At 36.8% G+C, this 19,968-nt stretch overlaps 1 protein-coding gene across 30 annotated transcripts in view; it reads left to right on the top strand.

Moving 5' to 3' along the window:
* LOC106882425 (oxysterol-binding protein-related protein 6) overlaps nucleotides 1-19,968 on the top strand; it is a 287,012-nt gene that overhangs the window by 241,221 nt on the left and 25,823 nt on the right. For all 30 annotated transcript variants that reach the window (XM_089358781.1, XM_089358777.1, XM_089358776.1 and 27 more), the window contains 2 exons: nucleotides 10,983-11,102; nucleotides 19,854-19,967. In XM_089358781.1, coding sequence (XP_089214907.1) covers nucleotides 10,983-11,102; nucleotides 19,854-19,967 — 234 coding nt within the window. The remainder of the gene's footprint in view (nucleotides 1-10,982; nucleotides 11,103-19,853; nucleotide 19,968) is intronic.

Below are 19,968 nucleotides of genomic sequence, written 5' to 3'. Positions count from 1 at the left end.
ATATACACATATATATATACATATATACAGATATACATACATACACCCGCATTAACAGTAAGTTATATGAACACATATACACATATTAATATAGAGACTTCCATAGACATACATGTACATATACATATAGATTCACATACCTATACACACACAAATATATACATGTAATTACATATACCCACATATTTGTATACACACATACATGTACATATCCATATATATACAGATATATACATACACACTTAGTTATATAGACATATACTTACAAATATATACACATATGTGCATATACATTTATACATACATATATATATATATATACACATACACAACATATATATAGATACATATTTCTATATGCATGTACACATACATATATACACATACACACATATATACATATATATATACAAGCACACACATGCATATATATATATATATATATATATATACATATACATACAAATATACATATATATATACATATGTATATACATACATACACATATATATACATATATATATATACATGCATATACATACCTATACACATGCATATACATATATACATATACATACACATACACACACATATATACATATATACATACATATACACATACATACACATACACATGTGTATACATACACACACATAGATATATACATATACACACATACACATATACATACATGCACAGTTGTTGTTGTTAGCACTCCGTCGCTTACGACGTCGAGGGTTCCAGTTCATCCGATGAACGGAACAGTCTGCTCGTGAAATTAACGTGCAAGTGGCTGAGCACTCCACAGACACGCGTACCCTTAACATAGTTCTCGGGGATATTCAACGTGACACAGTGTGACAAGACTGACCCTTTGAATTACAGGCACAACAGAAACAGGAAGTAAGAGTGAGAGAAAGTTGTGGTGAAAGAGTACAGCAGGGTTTGCCACCATCCCCTGCCAGAGCCTTGTGGAGCTTTAGGTGTTTTCGCTCAATAAACACTCACAACACCTGGTCTGGGAATCAAAACCGCGATCCTGTGACCGCGAGTCCGCTGCCCTAACCACTGGGCCAATGCGCATCCATACATGCACAGATATACATATCTACACACATATATACATAAATATACATATCCATACCTATGCACATAGCCATACAAATACACACAGACACACACACACATATATATATACATATACACACACACACACATGCATATACACATACACATATCTACATATACATATTTACACATATACATGTACTTTCCTATATACACACTGAAGCACATAGATATGCAAAACTATATATCAATGGCATCAGATATAAATATAAGAAAAAAAATTAAAATAACATATGTCTGTATACAAGCGCTTACATGCATAAACACGAACATATATTTATTCATATATACAGATATATGTACACTTATAAACATACGAGTACAGATATACGCACTTGATAAAATTTTCTAAACACGTATTTAGAATAGTGTGTACAAGATGGAACACTCTCACGTCTTTCATTAAGCAATTTCTTCTTAAATGTTAATATCTGATATAATTCATCTATTCACAGGTTGCATCTAGCATCATTAATTTTATATGATCTAGCATCATTAATTTTATATGATCTAGCATGACTAAGTATTTTCCAATTTATTTTGTAAGATTTCTTACTATCCTTCAATTCCCAAATTAGTTTATTTAGACTAGTACTGTTAAATCTGTCTCTATTCCTAAAGTGATCTGGTTAGCTATCCATTTTTTAATAAAATTTTCTGTAGACCCTATGTAAAAATAATGTTTTTGTTCCGAATCCACCCTTCATCTATATACAATATTATTCTGGAAGCAAAAATGATTAAATAAACATTTATCCTTATATCTACAATCACAGTTCCTAGCTAGATCATTATCTGTAATATTATTGTTATTTTTTCTTTTGTTATAAAAATTGTCCAAACTTTTATTATTGAAGGAGGAGATAATTCTAAACAAAGTTTTAGGTACTGAAAATCCCATTCTAATCCTTTTAATATTAATTATTTTATAATATTTATGTTCTTTATTAAAGTGCTTCGATATAGATCTGTAAAATAGCTTGACCAGTTTCATTTTTATTTGTCATGCATAAGGAATGATAAACCAAATATAATTATTTTCATTATAATTAACATCATTGGGTGTATTTAGATTGTCATATGGCGTATATTTATTATCGTTAGACCTAAGTTTATTTAAATATTTATTTTTATTCAGGGTATATTTACTACTCTTGTTCTTCTTAATATTAATGCTATTGTTAATCATATCATTACTATTTACAAATAAATGGGATATCTTTCTACTATTATATTCACCCACTTCATTGTCAATCAGTTTTCCATTATTATAATAAGATTTGATGTAGTTCTCATTCTTATTACAGTATACTATACTATTCCAGTATCCTGCCTTTTTAAGTACATTATTATAGTATTCTATATTATTATTAAAGATTTCCTCATTAGATGACAATTAGGAAACGTGTTTCAAAATGTTATCAACCAGATTTCTTGTCAAAGCTTTAGGATGGTTATTGTGAAAGTTAATGTTTTTTAAGCTACTATTTGACTTATGATAGGGACTGTATAGGTCAATAACAAGGTTCAGATTTACATCTAGATAGATAAACCAAATCTTTTGAAAAAATTATGTTACTTTTTTATATATAGGTTTATTTTTCTATTGGACTTACTATTTATCAAAAATAGTGCATCAACTCTATAGAGACCGCCTTTAATTTCCAGGAATTCATTGTGGCAATGATGTAGTATTTAAATACCCGCTAAATAAGTAACTTAGGCTGAATCAGCTGAGCCCATTGTTATGTCAAAATAATTGGTAGTATTTGTTCTGGCCCAGTACTTGTTATTGAATACAATGATAGACTTCCTAGCTTCCAAAATATCTTTAATTTCTCTTAAACTTAGGTAAAAAAATTTCTTAGCAAAACTAAGTGCACTACTTAGTACAAGTGGATTAATTCTGCACTATTTAGTACAATTGGATTAACCACTATGCATATGGCATAGTAGTTAAGAGTGCAGGCTACTAACCCCATATATATATGTTTATACTAGCTGGTGTACCTGGTAATTCCTGGGGGTAAAGATGTTCTATTGAAATGCCTTATTACTCTGATATAAGAAAGCTATTTCGTTATAAATGCCACAAAAGGTGTATTTTCCATTAAGAAAATGTACAAAAACTGTCAGCTAGAGGAGGGAGAGATTGCTGGAGGTTGGCAAGAGAGGTTTTCGGAGGCTGGTGAAAAAGATTGTCGGAGGGTGGTGAGAGAGTTTGTCAGAGGTTTTTGGAGGTTGTCGGAAGTTGGCGAGAGAGATTGTCGGAGGTTGTCAATAGAGGTTTTTGGAGGTTGGTGAGGAAGGTTGTCGTAGGTTGGCAAGAGAGGTTGTCAGAGGGAGAGGCATCTTTGTTCCAAAATTTCAGTCTTGCAGGCCTTCGTGATACACAATGTTTTTGGTTTTGGTGCATAGATGAATAAATTTTCCGGATTTCCAACTCTAGAGCGTCCGACATAGAGCTGTCCGTGAGAAAAAGCAGGTCCTACAAGATTAAGGCCAACCACTTCCAATGTCTGACCTTGTGCTTTGATGATGCTTATTGCAAATCTTAATCTCAGTGGGAATTGTAGCATTTTGAAATCAATTTGTGTGTCGGCAGCAATCAAAGGAATTTTTGGAATGAAAACATCTTCACCACTTGCTTTCCCAGTCAGTATTGTTGCCTCCAACACTGTCTGCATTAATTTTTTGATAATAAGTCTTGTGCCATTGCATAATTTTGGAGGATCAAGGTTTCTTAAAAGCATAACTGGGGCTCCAACCTTTAGATGCAATTCATGCGGTGGTAGACTTGAAGGTGCAAGACTATTGAGGAATTCAACGAGGTAATGAACAGCATCATTAGTGTGGAGCACAGTATCAATTGAGTTATATGTTCAATGTCGGAGTTATGGGCATTCATAGTGTAATGAAATTTAATTGAAAACCCTGCATGCATTGGCAGCATTTAGTTATTTGGGGATGCTGAAAAAATGTCTATTAATGCAATGTGTAAATAAATTACAGCAGTATGTATGTAACTGTTTAGATATTGAATTAAAATAGACGAAGAATAATTGTTTTATTTTGTAAATATGAATCATAATGAATCAGAGACTTACTTGAGATTGCCATTGTTGCATTAGAGCAGCTAGTGAAGTAGAAGCACCCAGTTGTACTCTGACTCGTGGAATTTTAAAGGTGAACTTTATGAAGGCTAATTTATTAAAGGTAATATATGTATAGAACTATATGAATGAAGTGTTAGAAGAAAGTGCAATAATAACGTTCACAATCACTGGTGGTCACTGTCAGTAACTGCATTTAGCTTACGGAGTTCTTGTTTTTATAACTATCGAAGAACAGCCAGAAGGATAGACATATTGTTGAGAACAAATGATTTCGTTGGAGGTCTGTTATCTCCATTCCAGCCTCTGGTGGCCTAGAAGAGGTTAGAAGGGTCAAGTGGCAAAGACATTATTCTGCTTAGCGGAGGCATCTGGGAAATGTATAACTGCTGTCATTCATAGAAAAACTATTGTTTTACCGTGATAAAAGCGCCGTTGAAGTGTTTAGTGAAATTTGGCAATCGAGGATCGAATCGATGCTATGCCTGCATGAAGCCACTACAAATGCATTGTGGAAAAAAAATTTACCTATTGTCATGGAGAAAGTGTAACTGTAAAAATGCAGAATTATCGGAGTAATGGACATTTATAAAAGTATGTATGTAAAAAATGTATGAATGAAGAAATTCAAATTAAGGAAGTGCAATAATAATGTTTAGCAGTTCGAAACTGTGAGTAGTGAAATGCAGAATTAGGTTGGCTGATTGTTGGTTCAAAGTAATCAAACATAAACAATGAAATGGGTTATTTCCCTTGAGTGTTTAAAAAATATTTGAGTCGGTGGTATGACTTATTTCCCTTGGGTGTTTAAAAAAAATTACTTATATAAGGTAGATATAAAGGTCCCTTCCAGAGACTGCATTATCGATTTTTTTCAACAATCTAAGTATGTCATGAGGTTTCCAGACATGAGTTCTAACCACGTGTCAAGTATCATCAAAATCAATAAAACGATGTAGGAAGAGTTAGCTAACAACGCCACAAACAAACACACACTGATTTTCCACATTTGTAGTATATATATATATATATATATATATATATATATATATATATATATATATATCACACACACACACACATATATATATACACATACATATATATATATATATCACATACATATATATATCATATATCATCATCATCGTTTAACGTCCGCTTTCCATGCTAGCATGGGTTGGACGATTTGACTGAGGACTGGTGAAACCGGATGGCAACACCAGGCTCCAGTCTGATTTGGCAGAGTTTCTACAGCTGGATGCCCTTCCTAACGCCAACCACTCAGAGAGTGTAGTGGGTGCTTTTACGTGTCACCCGCACGAAAACGGCCACGCTCGAAATGGTGTCTTTTATGTGCCACCCGCACAAGCCAGTCCAGGGGCACTGGCAACGATCTCGCTCGAAAATCCTACAGGAGCCAGTCAGGCGGTACTGGCAACGGCCACGCTCAAAATGGTGCATCTCATGTGCCACCCGCACAAGAACCAGTCCAGGGGCACTGGCAACGATCTTACTTGGCTTGCCGGGTCTTCTCACGCACAGCCCATTTCCAAAGGTCTCGGTCCGTAGTCATCGCCTCGGTGAGGCCCAATGTACGAAGGTCTTGCCTCACCACCTCAGCCCAGGTCTTCCTGGGCCTACCTCTTCCACGGGTTCCCTCAACTGTTAGGGTGTGGCACTTTTTCACGCAGCTATCCTCCTCCATTCTCACCACATGTCCATACCAGCGCAATCGTCTCTCTTGCACGCCACAACTGATGCTTCTAATGTTCAGCTTTTCTCTCAAGATACTTACACTCTGACGGGTATTCACATTGACATTACACATCCAACGGAGCATACTGGCTTCATTCCTTGCGAGCTTACGTATGTCCTCAGCAGTTACAGCCCATGTTTCACTGCCATGTAGCATGGTTGTTCGTACGCATGCGTCATACAGTCTGCCTTTTACTCTGAGTGAGAGTCCCTTTGTCGCCAGCAGGGGTAAGAGCTCTCTAAACTTTGCCCAGGCTATTCTTATTCTAGCAGCTACACTTTCAGCGCACCCACCCCCACTACTAACTTGGTCGCCCAGGTAGCGGAAGCTATCGACTACCTCTAGTTTTTCACCCTGGAATGAGATAGAAGTTGTTTCCTGTTTGTTTGCAGTCTTTATTGCACCTGAACATCTGCCACAAACAAAAACTAACTTGCTAGTTAACCTGCCTTTGATGTTGCTGCACCTCTTATGTGTCCATAGCTTGCACCGGGTACATCTTATAGAGTTACTACCTACTCCTTTTCTACATACTGAGCAGGGCCATCTACCTGAAGGGGTTTGTGTTTTATCTACCTTCCTACTTATTAGGATTTTGGTTTTAGCTAGGTTGACTCTAAGGCCCTTCAATTCTAGACCTTGCTTCCACACCTGAAACTTCTCCTCTAGTTCTGATAGTGACTCCGCAATTAGGGCAAGGTCATCAGCATAGAGGAGCTCCCAGGGGCAACCTGTCTTGAACTCCTCTGTGATTGCCTGGAGGACTATGGTAAATAATAGGGGGCTGAGGACGGAACCTTGGTGGACCCCTACCTCTACCCGGAATTCATTGCTGTACTCATTTCCAACCCTCACCTTACTGGCAGCATCTCTGTACATGGCTCGCACAGCTCTCACTAGCCATTCTTCTATCCCAAGTTTCCTCATTGACCACCAGATAAGGGATCGGGGGACCCTGTCAAAGGCTTTCTCCATGTCAACGAAAGCCAGGTACAGAGGTTTATCCTTAGCTAGGTATTTCTCTTGCAACTGTCTCACTAGAAATAAGGCATCAGTAGTGCTTTTACCTGGCACGAACCCAAACTGCATCTCATCTAAATTGATTCGCTCCCTAATTAGTTGGGCTATGACCCTCTCTGTAACTTTCATAACCTGATCTAACAGCTTGATGCCTCTGTAATTATTTGTATCTAAAGCGTCCCCTTTACCTTTGTAGCAGTTGACTATGATGCTGCTACACCAGTCATAGGGTATGACTCCTTCGTGTATCACCTGGTTCGTAATACGGGTGACTAGGCTATAGCCAACACTGCCAGATATTTTGAGCCAGGTACAGAGGTTTATCCTTAGCTAGGTATTTCTCTTGCAACTGTCTCACTAGAAATAAGGCATCAGTAGTGCTTTTACCTGGCACGAACCCAAACTGCATCTCATCTAAATTGATTCGCTCCCTAATTAGTTGGGCTATGACCCTCTCTGTAACTTTCATAACCTGATCTAACAGCTTGATGCCTCTGTAATTATTTGTATCTAAAGCGTCCCCTTTACCTTTGTAGCAGTTGACTATGATGCTGCTACACCAGTCATAGGGTATGACTCCTTCGTGTATCACCTGGTTCGTAATACGGGTGACTAGGCTATAGCCAACACTGCCAGATATTTTGAGCATCTCTGCAGTGATTCCTGATGGGCCGGGGGCTTTCCCGGTCTTCATACTCTTAATTGCTTTATCTACCCTGGTACTATCAACTCGGATAGCTGGTCCCTCTATTGGGTCGACATAAGGCAGGCTCTCTTTCTCCCATTCATTCTCTTTATTAAGCAATCTATCGTAGTGGCATCTCCAGACCTCTTTCTTTGCATCCTCATTTAATGCAAGCGTACCATCATCCATGCGAACACATTTCTCTCCTACAACATCACTATTCTCTCTCCTACACTGTCTTGCAACACGAAATACCTCGAGTCTTTGGTCCTCACGGCGCAGAACATTGGCAAATCTTTCCTTATCTGCTTCCCCTCTGGCTAAATAAACCTGTCGCCTAGCCTCCCTTCTGGCACATTGGTACAATTCCCTGCTACCACCGTTCTTCCAGTCCTTCCAAGCTTGTTTCTTTTGTCTAATAGCCCTGTCTACCTCCTTGTTCCACCACCACGTTACTCTGGGTTGGGAGGGGACTTTACACCACCCACAAATCTGGTCGGTGGCTTTCAACAGGTTGTCCCGCAGAAATCTCCAATTGTCTTCCACGTTGTATGATGCTATATCCCCTTCTATTTCGTTAAATGCTTCAAGTAACTTGTCTCTAAGTCTCTGTCCGTTTGCAGGGTCTTTAAGCTTCCACACCCTTCTTCTCCAAGCCTGTCTAATTCTGGGCACCCATTTTGCCTTGATCCCAAAGTCGCTAACTACTAATCTATGTTGTGGGGTACATTCTTCGCCAGGGTAGGTTTTGGCATTTATAAGCCGCCCTCTTTCCCTATTTCTGGCGAGGATGTAGTCGATTTGGCTAGAGTGTCTGCCGGAGCGGTAGGTGACTAGGTGACTGGCAGGTTTCCTGAAGTTGGTATTGCAGACCATAAGATTGGTTGCATCACAGAACTCCAGCAGTCTGGTTCCCTCCTCGTTGCGGGAACCGAAGCCATAGCCTCCATGTATGCCATGGAAGCCCCCAGCACGACGTCCGACATGACCGTTGAAGTCTCCAGCCACAAAGAGAAGGTCCCTGTCACTCGTCGACGAGGTAGTTTGCAAGAGGGTGTCATAGAATTGGTCTTTCAGACCATCTGGTAGCCCAGGTTGAGGTGCATAGGCTGAGATGACAGTAGCTAATCTATGATGAAGCACTAGTCTGATCTTAAGTACTCTGTCACTTACTCTAACGACCTCGATAACCTTATCCACCCATTTCTCCGCTAGAAGTATTCCTACGCCCCCGACCCCGTCAGTGTTCCCTGCCCAGAAAATCTTGTACCTGTGTTCTTTGCCTGTGAGGAACCTTGCAGAACCTCCTCTCCATCTTACTTCCTGGATGCAGCACATATCTACGCATCTCCGTTCAAGCATCTCAACAATTTCACCAGATCTACCTTTCAGCGTGCCGACGTTGAGAGTGCCAATCCTAACAGTATGGGTGTTGGGGGTGTGGGCCTGTAGCCTGGGAAGGGGAAAAGCAGTGTCGTGTACCTGAAATATATATATATATATATACACACATATAAATGGCGGTGCCCCAGCATGGCCACAGCTCATGAGCTGAAACTAGATTAAAATGAAAATGAAATGAAATATATATCACACACACACACACATACATATATATATATATATATATATATCATATATATACATACATATGTATATATATATTCATATATATATACATATTATATATATATATATATATATATATATATATATATATATATATATATATATGCATATGCATATCACATATATATATACACACACATACATATCATATATATTTATATGCATATCACACATATATATATATATATATATACGTATCACACACATATATGTACATATCACACATGTATATATACATATATATATATATATATATATATATATATATATATATATATATATATATATATACATATCACACACATATATATACTCTTTTACTCTTTTCAGTCATTTAACTGCAGCCATGCTGGAGCACCACCTTTAGTTGAGCACATTGACCCCAAGACTTATTCTTTGTAAACCTAGTACTTATTCTATCGGTCTCTTTTGCCGAACTGCTAAGTTAAGGGGGACATAAACATACCAGCATCGGTTGTCAAGCAATGTTGGGGGGACAAACACAGATACACAAACATATACACACACATACATATATACGACGGGCTTCTTTCAGTTTCTGTCTACGAAATCCACTCACAAGGCTTTGGTCGGCCCGATGCTATAGTAGAAGACACTTGCCCAATGTGCCATGCAGTGGGACTGAACCCAAACCCATGTGGTTGGTAAGCAAGCTACTTACCACACAGCCACTCCTGCGCCTATATATATATATACATATCACACATATATGCATATATATATATATATATATATATATATATATATATATATATATATATATATATATGTATGTATGTATGTTTGTATATATATGTATGTATGTATCTATATATATATATATATATATATATACGCACACACACACACACACACATATCTATATATACACACACACACACACACACTCGTATATAACATATATATATATATATATATATATATATATATATATATATACATACATATACATATATATATATATATATATATATATATATATATATATATATATATATATATATACATACATATATATATATATATATATATATATATATATATATATATATATATATATATATATATATATATATACAAGAGTAAGCACTAAAAATAGTACTTGAATACCAAAGGTAAAGTAGCATATTTATATGATGTACATATATATTTGGTGTGTCTGTGTGGTAAGTCGCAGGTGTGGCTGTGTGTTGAGAGAGAGAGAGCTAACCTCATTTGCTGGAATACTAATATATTGTAGGTTAGCAAGAGAAAAATATATGGATTCATATATGTATGCAAAATCTTCATGGAACCTAATTGCACTGTAAAACCAAATGCGTTTGAATTTCCCTCTGTACATTTATTTATTTATGTCATCTAGTTTTGAAAGTTTTAGTTAAAAATTCTTTTTACTATCATCTAAAAGAATATTCAATACTAATGTATTTTTATGTTGTTCATTGGGGTAAAACTCCAGTCCATCTCACATAGAAATATTCTTAAAAAAAGATAAAGAAGATATAAACTTTTTCCTTTTTTATCTTTGTAACAACATTGAAAATAATTATTATGGTAATTATTTTCAAATATTTTTACCTTATGAGAATGTTTTTTAAATGTTCAGTCTTTTCTCTCAATTGTAGTTACTTCGACAAAATGCTGATCTTCGGGCACGGTTATCTCGTATTCATACTGATTCTTCAGTTCCTGACTATAATACTGGAATGGTTTCTAATTCACCTTTACCGTCCCCAGCAGATAAAGTAAGAAAACTTTCTCTATTTTGTATTTTACAAGGGTTTGAGTTGTAAATGTTCCAAAACCAATGGCATCATTTTATTGATGCTGTTACCTTTGTTAAATGGTTGAATATCTCATAAGGCTCTGTGGCTTCCTGTCAAACTATACAGTTGCTAAAAAAATGAAATACATTTGTAATAGGAAATATAGTCATAAACTGAACTGCAATTTCTATTATTTATTATTGCTCTTCTCAAATTTTAAACATGTTTGGCTGTATCTATTCTAGAATGTCACTATTGCTATTATATTTGTTTTGCAGAAATATTTAACAGAGGAGGGAAATTTGTAGGTACAGCCCATTGCTGTACTTCATAAGATATAATTAAATATTGTTACTTCATATGATACTGTTCTCATCAATTTATCACACAAATTTTCTAAATCTACTTCTTGTAGATTTCTAGTATTGTGATTTATGTTCTCTCTTACATTTTACCCTATTTCAATACCAGATCCTTATCAGGATCTGATATATAGAATAGTAGGCTAGAGGTAGGTGTTGTTCGAGAGGAAGGAATTATTTAAGCATAATGTATGGTGAATGAATGCTGTTTCAAAATTGAACAAATAATGAGCTCAAACTATTCTGTGGACTAACGAGAAGACAATTAATAGAATTTCTGAATGACTCTCAAGATGCCTACACACATATAAATGTACTTTCGCACAATGCAGTGAGAATGAATTTTGAGTAACCGTTAACTTAATTTACTTTAAGGTATGAATGACTTAAGTTTACTTTTAAGTTCTTCATTTTTATAAACACCAAGTTGATAAATGACTCGCTTTGTGACCAAGAGTGCACCAAACCTCACGTGTGCATATGCTCACATTTTTGCAGATGCTTGTATGAGCAAGTGTACTTGTGCCATGCAGCTTGCCCGTTTATGCATCCATATTTGTTAATGGTTATTTTTAATACTTTTCTCACAGGATTGTGTGTTCATTTCTCTTTTTGTCATGTGTGATTTTATTTTTGATCTTCTGTATAAATGAAGATATTTCCTCCATCTGGCTGCTTTCCTCTCTACAAAACAGAAAGTTACATTGCGGAACAGTTACTTTAACGAGTAGTATTTATTTATCACCTGATGAGATACATCTGCACCACCGGATGCTCCTGAACCAGTTGTTGAGTGTCCCATCCAAGAGGAATCTATGCTAGATGTGTTGAAACAATTGTCATGATTAATAAGAAATTCTCTTATATTCCATCTTCTGTCTTTCATTTGCTATATATATATATATATATATATATATATATATATACAATCATGATTGACCCAAATTCGATGACTGGCACCTGTACCAGTGGAGCGCTAAGAGCACCATCTGAGCGTGATCATTGCCAGAGCAGCTGTCTGGCTTCTGTGCCATTTAAATAGCACCATTTAAGCATGATCGTTACCAGCGTTGCCTTACTGGCACGTGAAAAACATTCAAGCGAGGTCATTGCCAGTGCTGCTGAACTGGCTCCTGTGCAAGTGGCACGTAAAAAACACCATTTTGAGCATGGCCATTGCCAGTACCGCCTGACTAGCCCTCGCGCTGGTGGTACGTAAAAGCACCCACTACACTCTCGGAGTGGTTGGCATTAGGAAAGGCATCCAGCTGTAGAAACTCTGCCAGATAAGATTGGAGCCTGGTGCAGCCATCTGGTTTGCCAGTCCTCAGTCCAAGGGTATAAAAAATAAAACCAAACATACAAAAAAATATAGAAGAAATATAAAAGCATAATAATACATATAAATAAAGATTACATGTAAAGAGTTATACGTGATAAATATAGGAAGTGCAAAATAAATGAGAGGTTGATAAATATAAGAGTAAAAATGTCAACCTTCAAAATGGCAAACGATCTAAATCATCTAAAAATTCCTTATACATCTAGAATATAAGATAGAAATGACGCAAGATATCAAGGTTAAGAAAATAAAATAAAATAGGATGCGAAGATAGGAGGGTGTTCCATCTATGGCTGTTTCAGGGGTACATTACCGATCAGGATTAAAAATTAAATACTCCATATATGCAATGTCTCCATCAGGAAGATGATGTTCTCCTTGGTGGTTGCCATCATACTTCTTTTTATATTACCCATAAAGGGCTACATAGAGATGCTTTACAGTACAAAAGACAATACAAAACAAAATCGGGGAACTAAAAATTACGAAAAGGAAATCGAGCAAAGAAGAAAAAAATAAAAGAAGTGAATGAAATTTTGAAAGAATGATAAAAATGAAGTGCAATGCTCACTCAACCACCGAAGTCAAGTGGTTAAATTTATACATGATTTTTGACAGTCTTTCCTCTTTTTTTTCCATTTTTTGAAAAGAAAAAAGTTCACATTTTCATCATCTTTTTTTTCTCTATACTGTTCATATCTTTATTCTTCTTAGTTCCTCATATTCCACTACAGACGGCAGAGTGTCACGCAACCATATCCTGTCAATCATACTCACCAATCCACGGAATGTATCCATAAATCCATCATACCTTCCATCCTTCACCAGAATTCCTCTATAATCTCTGTCAAATTTTTCTCTGTGTAGCCTCACCAGTCCTTTCCACTTTGCTATTCTTTTTTCTACCTCCATACTCTTTTCATGAATTATCAGGAATCCCTTATAGTTACATTCTTCTTCTGTTGTTTTTTTTTTTTTGTCCACTGCTTGTGTATGTTTAGGTTTAGGTTGTTCCTTACCTTTTTGTGGCTTCTTCTCGGTTTCTGTTGCTGATCCCTGTAAATGTTTTCTTGTTTCAGCTTTCTTTCTTCTTTTGGGGCTGACAAATCCGTCACTCCCCTCCTTTGCCGCTTTCATTCTGTCTTCCTCAATCTTTTCTTTCTCTTTTGCATCACTGATGCACTCAACATAGCTTTTGTCTTTCTCTGTTTCAGTTCTCTCTTCCTTCTCCATTTCCTGTTCCCTTTCCTCTACTTTCTCACTCTGAGTATGTTCAAACTTGGGGTACTGTGTCTTCATATGACTCCTCACTCCACATATATAACAATTGGGCTGATGTAGCTCCACAACAACTTTCAGTGTACTTTCCTCTGCAATATCAATCTGGTAGGGGATTGTTTCTATGCCTTCAAATGTGGCAAAAAAGCCACATCTTGACACTGAATCCCCACCAGTTCAACATATTTGTCTCTCCTGTCGGTCCCAGGTCCAGATTGTCTTCAGTGCCAACCAGAATAGCTGCCACCAACCACTCGGTCTTAATTTTGGGTGGCTCTCTCGCTACTTTGATTCGAACACTGCACTTTCCCCTATACGTGGGCAGCAGCGCTACCTTGTTCAACTTCAGAATGGTGGTGGAATGTGAGGCTGCCTCTTCTTTGGTGGCAAACCTCACCTCCACCGTGCCGTATCTTCTGGTTTAATTCCAGTTTCTTCACCCTCACCTGGTCCGCATGGCTTCCTCTATGTTCTTAACTAGACCCTTTTCTTTCTTATGTTCCTTATCCACTAAACCTATACTATATCTAATAGACTCATATTTTATGAATCGTTTTAGGGCGTATCACCATTTATTATTAATGATGGCATCTATTAATACCCTTTGAATTATCATCTTAATCCACTTTCTGTACTCCTTAATCACCAATAGGGACGTATTGAATTTCCAGTAGCCAAATCCCTTTCTATGTACCTTATCTAAGTTCAGCATACAGGTAACCATCTTGTAGTCACTGTTGCTGATTGGATAAAACTGTGGACACTTCACTATGCTTTTGTCTACTTTTCTAATTAGAATCCTATCTATATATGATCTGGACGACCCGTCGCTGTTTGACCATGTCCACAACAAAGCATCCAGGTGTTCCAGCCTATATGGATCTGCTAGCTGACAATGACTTAGCAGATCCCAGTGTCGAGCCAACATAATCCATGCATGCATCGCAGATTGTGTTAAAGTCTCCTAGCAAAACTAAAGAATGCATTGTGACTAGAAACTTCTGTAGGTCACAAAAATATTCACTTTTTTGACCAAAAATGGAGGAGACCCCTTTGGTCATGAATGACCATGGGATTGCACCTAGAAAGTTACCCTCCGAGGCACAAGTCCAGGCAAGTTTATTTATGGAAGGCCAGCAGTCGCCCATGCATACCAGCTTCCCCTCTCCATGCCACTGATATTATACAAGGGAAAAGCAAAGGCTAGTATGGCTTGGCACCAGTGACGTCGCAACTCATTTCTATGGCTGAGTTAACTGGAGCAATGTGAAATAAAGTGTCTTGCTCAAGAACACAACACGCAGCCCAGTCCAGGAATCAAACTCACAACCTCATGATCGTAAGCTCGATACTCTAACCACTGAGCCATACGTCTTCATGACCAGAAATATTGGGTGCCTAAATAGCAACCAACCTGATTGTCTTGCCACAACTGAAAGTCAAGCCCAAAATGACCAGCCTACCTTCTGGATCAGCAAAAATCAACCTTTTCTCTGAAACCCAGTTTGTTTTTAATAGGACCAACATCCTGCCTCCACCTGTCGCCCGACATGGGGAAACGTATTTCTCGTAGCTGTTCAGCAGAGGGAGAAAATATCTTGGTCCTTTCAACCAGGCTTCTGTAGCAACAATTACATCCAAATCCCACGACTTGATGTCATTTAGGAAGTGCCCTTGCTTCGAGCTCAACATCAGGCCACGTACATTTACACAACCAATGCGAATAGCCATAATATCTTACCTTTGATCTTTAAATTATTCCGTTGTATCAGGTGGAGGGGGAGACTCCACCACTTCTTTTTTTTTTGCTCGCGGGATTGGAATCATTGAGTCATTAAAAATAGAAGAATGAAAGTCCTTCCTCATTGTTCCCACAGTCTTCTTGAATTTATTTTTCAGGATTGTGTGGCTTTTTAGATCTATATCATAAATGTCGTAATTTTTGTAATTGTCCGATTGTTCATCCACTCGTTTAGCTGTTTTCTTCATTCTTAGTTCTCTTATGTATCCTCTGTGTTGAAGGCTACTAATCCACTCTCTTCTTTCTCTCTTTTTGCTGTCTTCTTCGGCCTCTTGTCTCTCAGACCAGCTCTGGCTGGCACAGTTGGATGTATTTTCCTTTTGTTCCCTGCTTGGTTCTCTTTCTTCTCCTCTTCTTCTTCCTCCTCCTCTTTTCTTCTCCTTCTTTACATTCGGTGCGGATGTGCCCAAGTTTCGCACGCTGGAAACACGTTGGCTTTCTTCCCTCCACAAATACTATGAGGGACTCATCCACTATCTCAATTTTCTCTGGAATTTCTTCCAGTGTTTGTGGTTGCACTTGCATGATCATATTTATTGTCTGGCTGTACCAGGTCATTTTGTCGGTAACCAACACCTGGAGGAGCATGATTTTCTCCTCCAGGTTCATAGTTACATGGGGTCCACCTCCGGTGGGATTCTTCCAATTCTTGTTTTCGATATTCTCCTTCCCATATACATTGGGGATGAGTGCCACGTCTTAAGTTTTTAGTGTTTCCACTGGATGGTGCTGTGCCTTTTCTTTGTTCACCATTCGCACTTCTATTGTGCCGAACTTTTTTCCACGTGTGATGTATTCTATGTCAGTCCATATTTGTTTTAAACAATTTTCAATCGTCTCTTCTGACATTCTATCAATTTTTCTACTTTTTAGGTTATACGTTTTGAAAATTAAAGTTTTTCTTTTTTCTTCGTGTAGCAATTTTTCTGGGGGTTCCACTTTTACTGTTTCCTTCCTTTTGTAGCTCTTCTTTTTCTGTTGTGAGTTGTTGGGTTCGATTCTCAGCTGCTGACGCAAACCTTTTTTCTTGTTATCTTCTTTTTGTAGACTTGGTATGTCTGTGATTCTTTTTGATACAATACTTTGTGTTTTTGGAGTCCCAGATGGGAGACTTGGGAATTCTTCCTGAAAAATCATTGGTGAACCTTCTGTTGCACTTGAAATGTCTTCTGTTTCCAACATAATATTTTCAACATTTTCAATCAGCTTATTGCCACACAACATGTTTTTTAAAATTAACTGTTCCCCCCCCCCCCACAACGGGGGAATGAAAAACAAATACTTCCAAGAAGTAATGAACAGTCTTTAAGCAGTGAAACCAACAATAAATTTAACAATTGCTGCAAGGCAGTATAACAATTAAAACAAGGTGTCAACAAAGCTTTCAAAACAAAACAAGCAATATCAGAATAAATTACAACTCACAACAAAAAATGGCAGGTGCTGAACTAATAAAGCAGAATCAAGAGTTCCTAACAAAATGTTTTACAGCTCAAACGATTATATGTTTGCTATGAGTGGAAGAATCCAAATACTAGGGAATTGTAATTATAACTACAAACATTGTTCTAAATCAATTACTTAGTGGATCTAATTTTGATAGGTTGTTAGAAATGTAGAGTGAAATTTATGGCTACACAAGGGGATCACGTCTGAAAACTTATTTAACATATTACCATTATATAATTTAAGGAGGTTATTTGGTTTGTCCCTCCTTTCTCACTTAGGATTAAGAATCTACCTAGATTGTTTTTTTTAAATCCTACAATCTTACTTCCCATAGCATCACAAATATTATGCCATTTGTAATAAATCTACTGTAAAATTTTTGTACTCAGCAATGCCTAATTTAGGAACAATAATAGCTTCTATAAATAGGGGTAAAATTAAACATATAAGGAATAAAGTCAACATTTGAAGATATAGAAGGAATCCCCTACCAGATTGATATTGCAGAGAAAAGTACGCTGAAGGTTGTTGTGGAGGGACATTGACCCAAATGTTATATATGTGGAGTGAGGGGTCATATGAGGACACAGCGCCCCAAGCTCAAACATGCTCAAAGTGGGAAAGTAGAGGAAAGGGAACAGGAAAGGGAGATGGAAGAGAGAACTGAAACAAGGAAAGACAAAAGCAATGTAGAGGGTGTTAGTGAAGCAAAGGAGAAAGACAAGACTGAGGAAGACAGAATGAAAGTGGTAGGTGGGGAGTGATGGATTTGTCAGCCCCAATAGAAGAAAGAAGGCTAAAACAGGAGAACATTCACAGGGACCAGCAACAGAAACTGAGAGGAAGCCACAAAAAGATGGAGAACAACCTAAACCTAAATATACACAAGCAGTAGAAAAAAAACCAACACAAGAAGAATGTAATTATAAGGGATTCCTGATAATCTACAAAGGGAGTGTGGGGGTGGAAAAGAAAAAAAACAAAGTGATGAGGGTGAGGCTGCTCAGAGAGAATTGATGGAGATTATAGAGGAATTCTGGTGAAGGATGAAAGGTATGATGGATTTATGGATACATTCCGTGGATTTGTGAGTATGATTGACAGGATATGGTTGTGTGACGCTCTGCCGTCTGTAGTGGAATATGAGGAACTAAGAAGAATAGAGATATGAACAGTATAGAGAAAAAAAAGATGATGAAAATGTGAACTTTTTTCTTTTCAAAAAATGGAAAAAAAAGAGGAAAGACTGTCAAAAATCATGTATAAATTTAACCACTTGACTTCGGTGGTTGAGTGGGCATTGCACTTCATTTTTATCATTCTTTCAAAATTTCATTCACTTCTTTTATTTTTTTCTTCTTTGCTCGATTTCCTTTTCTTAATTTTTAGTTCCCCGATTTTGTTTTGTATTGTCTTTTGTACTGTAAAGCATCTCTATGTAGCCCTTTATGGGTAATATAAAAAGAAGTATGATGGCAACCACCAAGGAGAACATCATCTTCCTGATGGAGACATTGCATATATGGAGTATTTAATTTTTAATCCTGATTGGTAATGTACCCCTGAAACAGCCATAGATGGAACACCCTCCTATCTTCGCATCCTATTTTATTTTATTTTCTTAACCTTGATATCTTGTGTCATTTCTATCTTATATCCTAGATGTATAAGGAATTTTTAGATGATTTAGATCGTTTGCCATTTTGAAGGTTGACATTTTTACTCTTATATTTATCAACCTCTCATTTATTTTGCACTTCCTATATTTATCATGTATAACTCTTTACATGTAATCTTTATTTTTATGTAATTTTATACGTATTTTTATGTTTTTATATTTTTTCTCTATTTTTATGTATGTTTGGTTTTATTCTTTATACCCTTGCAGAACCTTTATGCCTGTACATGCAGGATTTATGTTGATGTGTATAAATATATATGATTCAATTACATTGATTGAATATCTTCATTTATGCATTCAGGAATCTGTTTGATCGCCTATGATTTGCGTTTTCAATTTCCTCTACTCTGTATTTTTTTGTGTTGGCTCTCTCTGAGCGCTCTGTAAATTGCCCATACTTTCTATAACATACTTAATATTATGTGTGTGTGTAAAAGAAATTAAAATGACAAGGCAATGAGATATTATGTCAGGAAGTTCATGAGCTTTCAACTGTTTCTGCTACAAGATGCAATGTTCTCATAGTTGTGTGCTTGTGTATTACACTATAGTATCATCAGAGTTTCAAACATGAAGTGCAAATTTATTTGGGTAAGCATTAGCACAATAAAAATGCTTTCCATGCATGGATAAGAAGCCATTAAAACTCTATATACACTTATATATATGTATGTAGTCTATTTTCAGAGGTAATTCGCAAATATTTGAAATTGTAAAGTGTAACCTACTTATTCTCTTGATTTGAAACAATATGTATTTTTTACTAACATTACATATTATTTGCAGCTAATTTGTTTTCTTTTTCTGTTTCTGTTAGGAGGGCACTGAACACAATACGCTTACACAATCTTTCTCAGCTGAAAGCTGCTCAATGTCAGAATATTACGATGCTCCTGAAGCACTGGAATCCCAAAGTGACACTACATCTGAAG

The sequence above is a fragment of the Octopus bimaculoides genome, chromosome 10 (assembly GCF_046866305.1).
Source record: "Octopus bimaculoides isolate indiv1 chromosome 10, ASM4686630v1, whole genome shotgun sequence".
Taxonomy (NCBI): Eukaryota; Metazoa; Mollusca; class Cephalopoda; order Octopoda; family Octopodidae; genus Octopus; species Octopus bimaculoides.
This window is presented reverse-complemented; position numbering and strand designations above follow the sequence as displayed.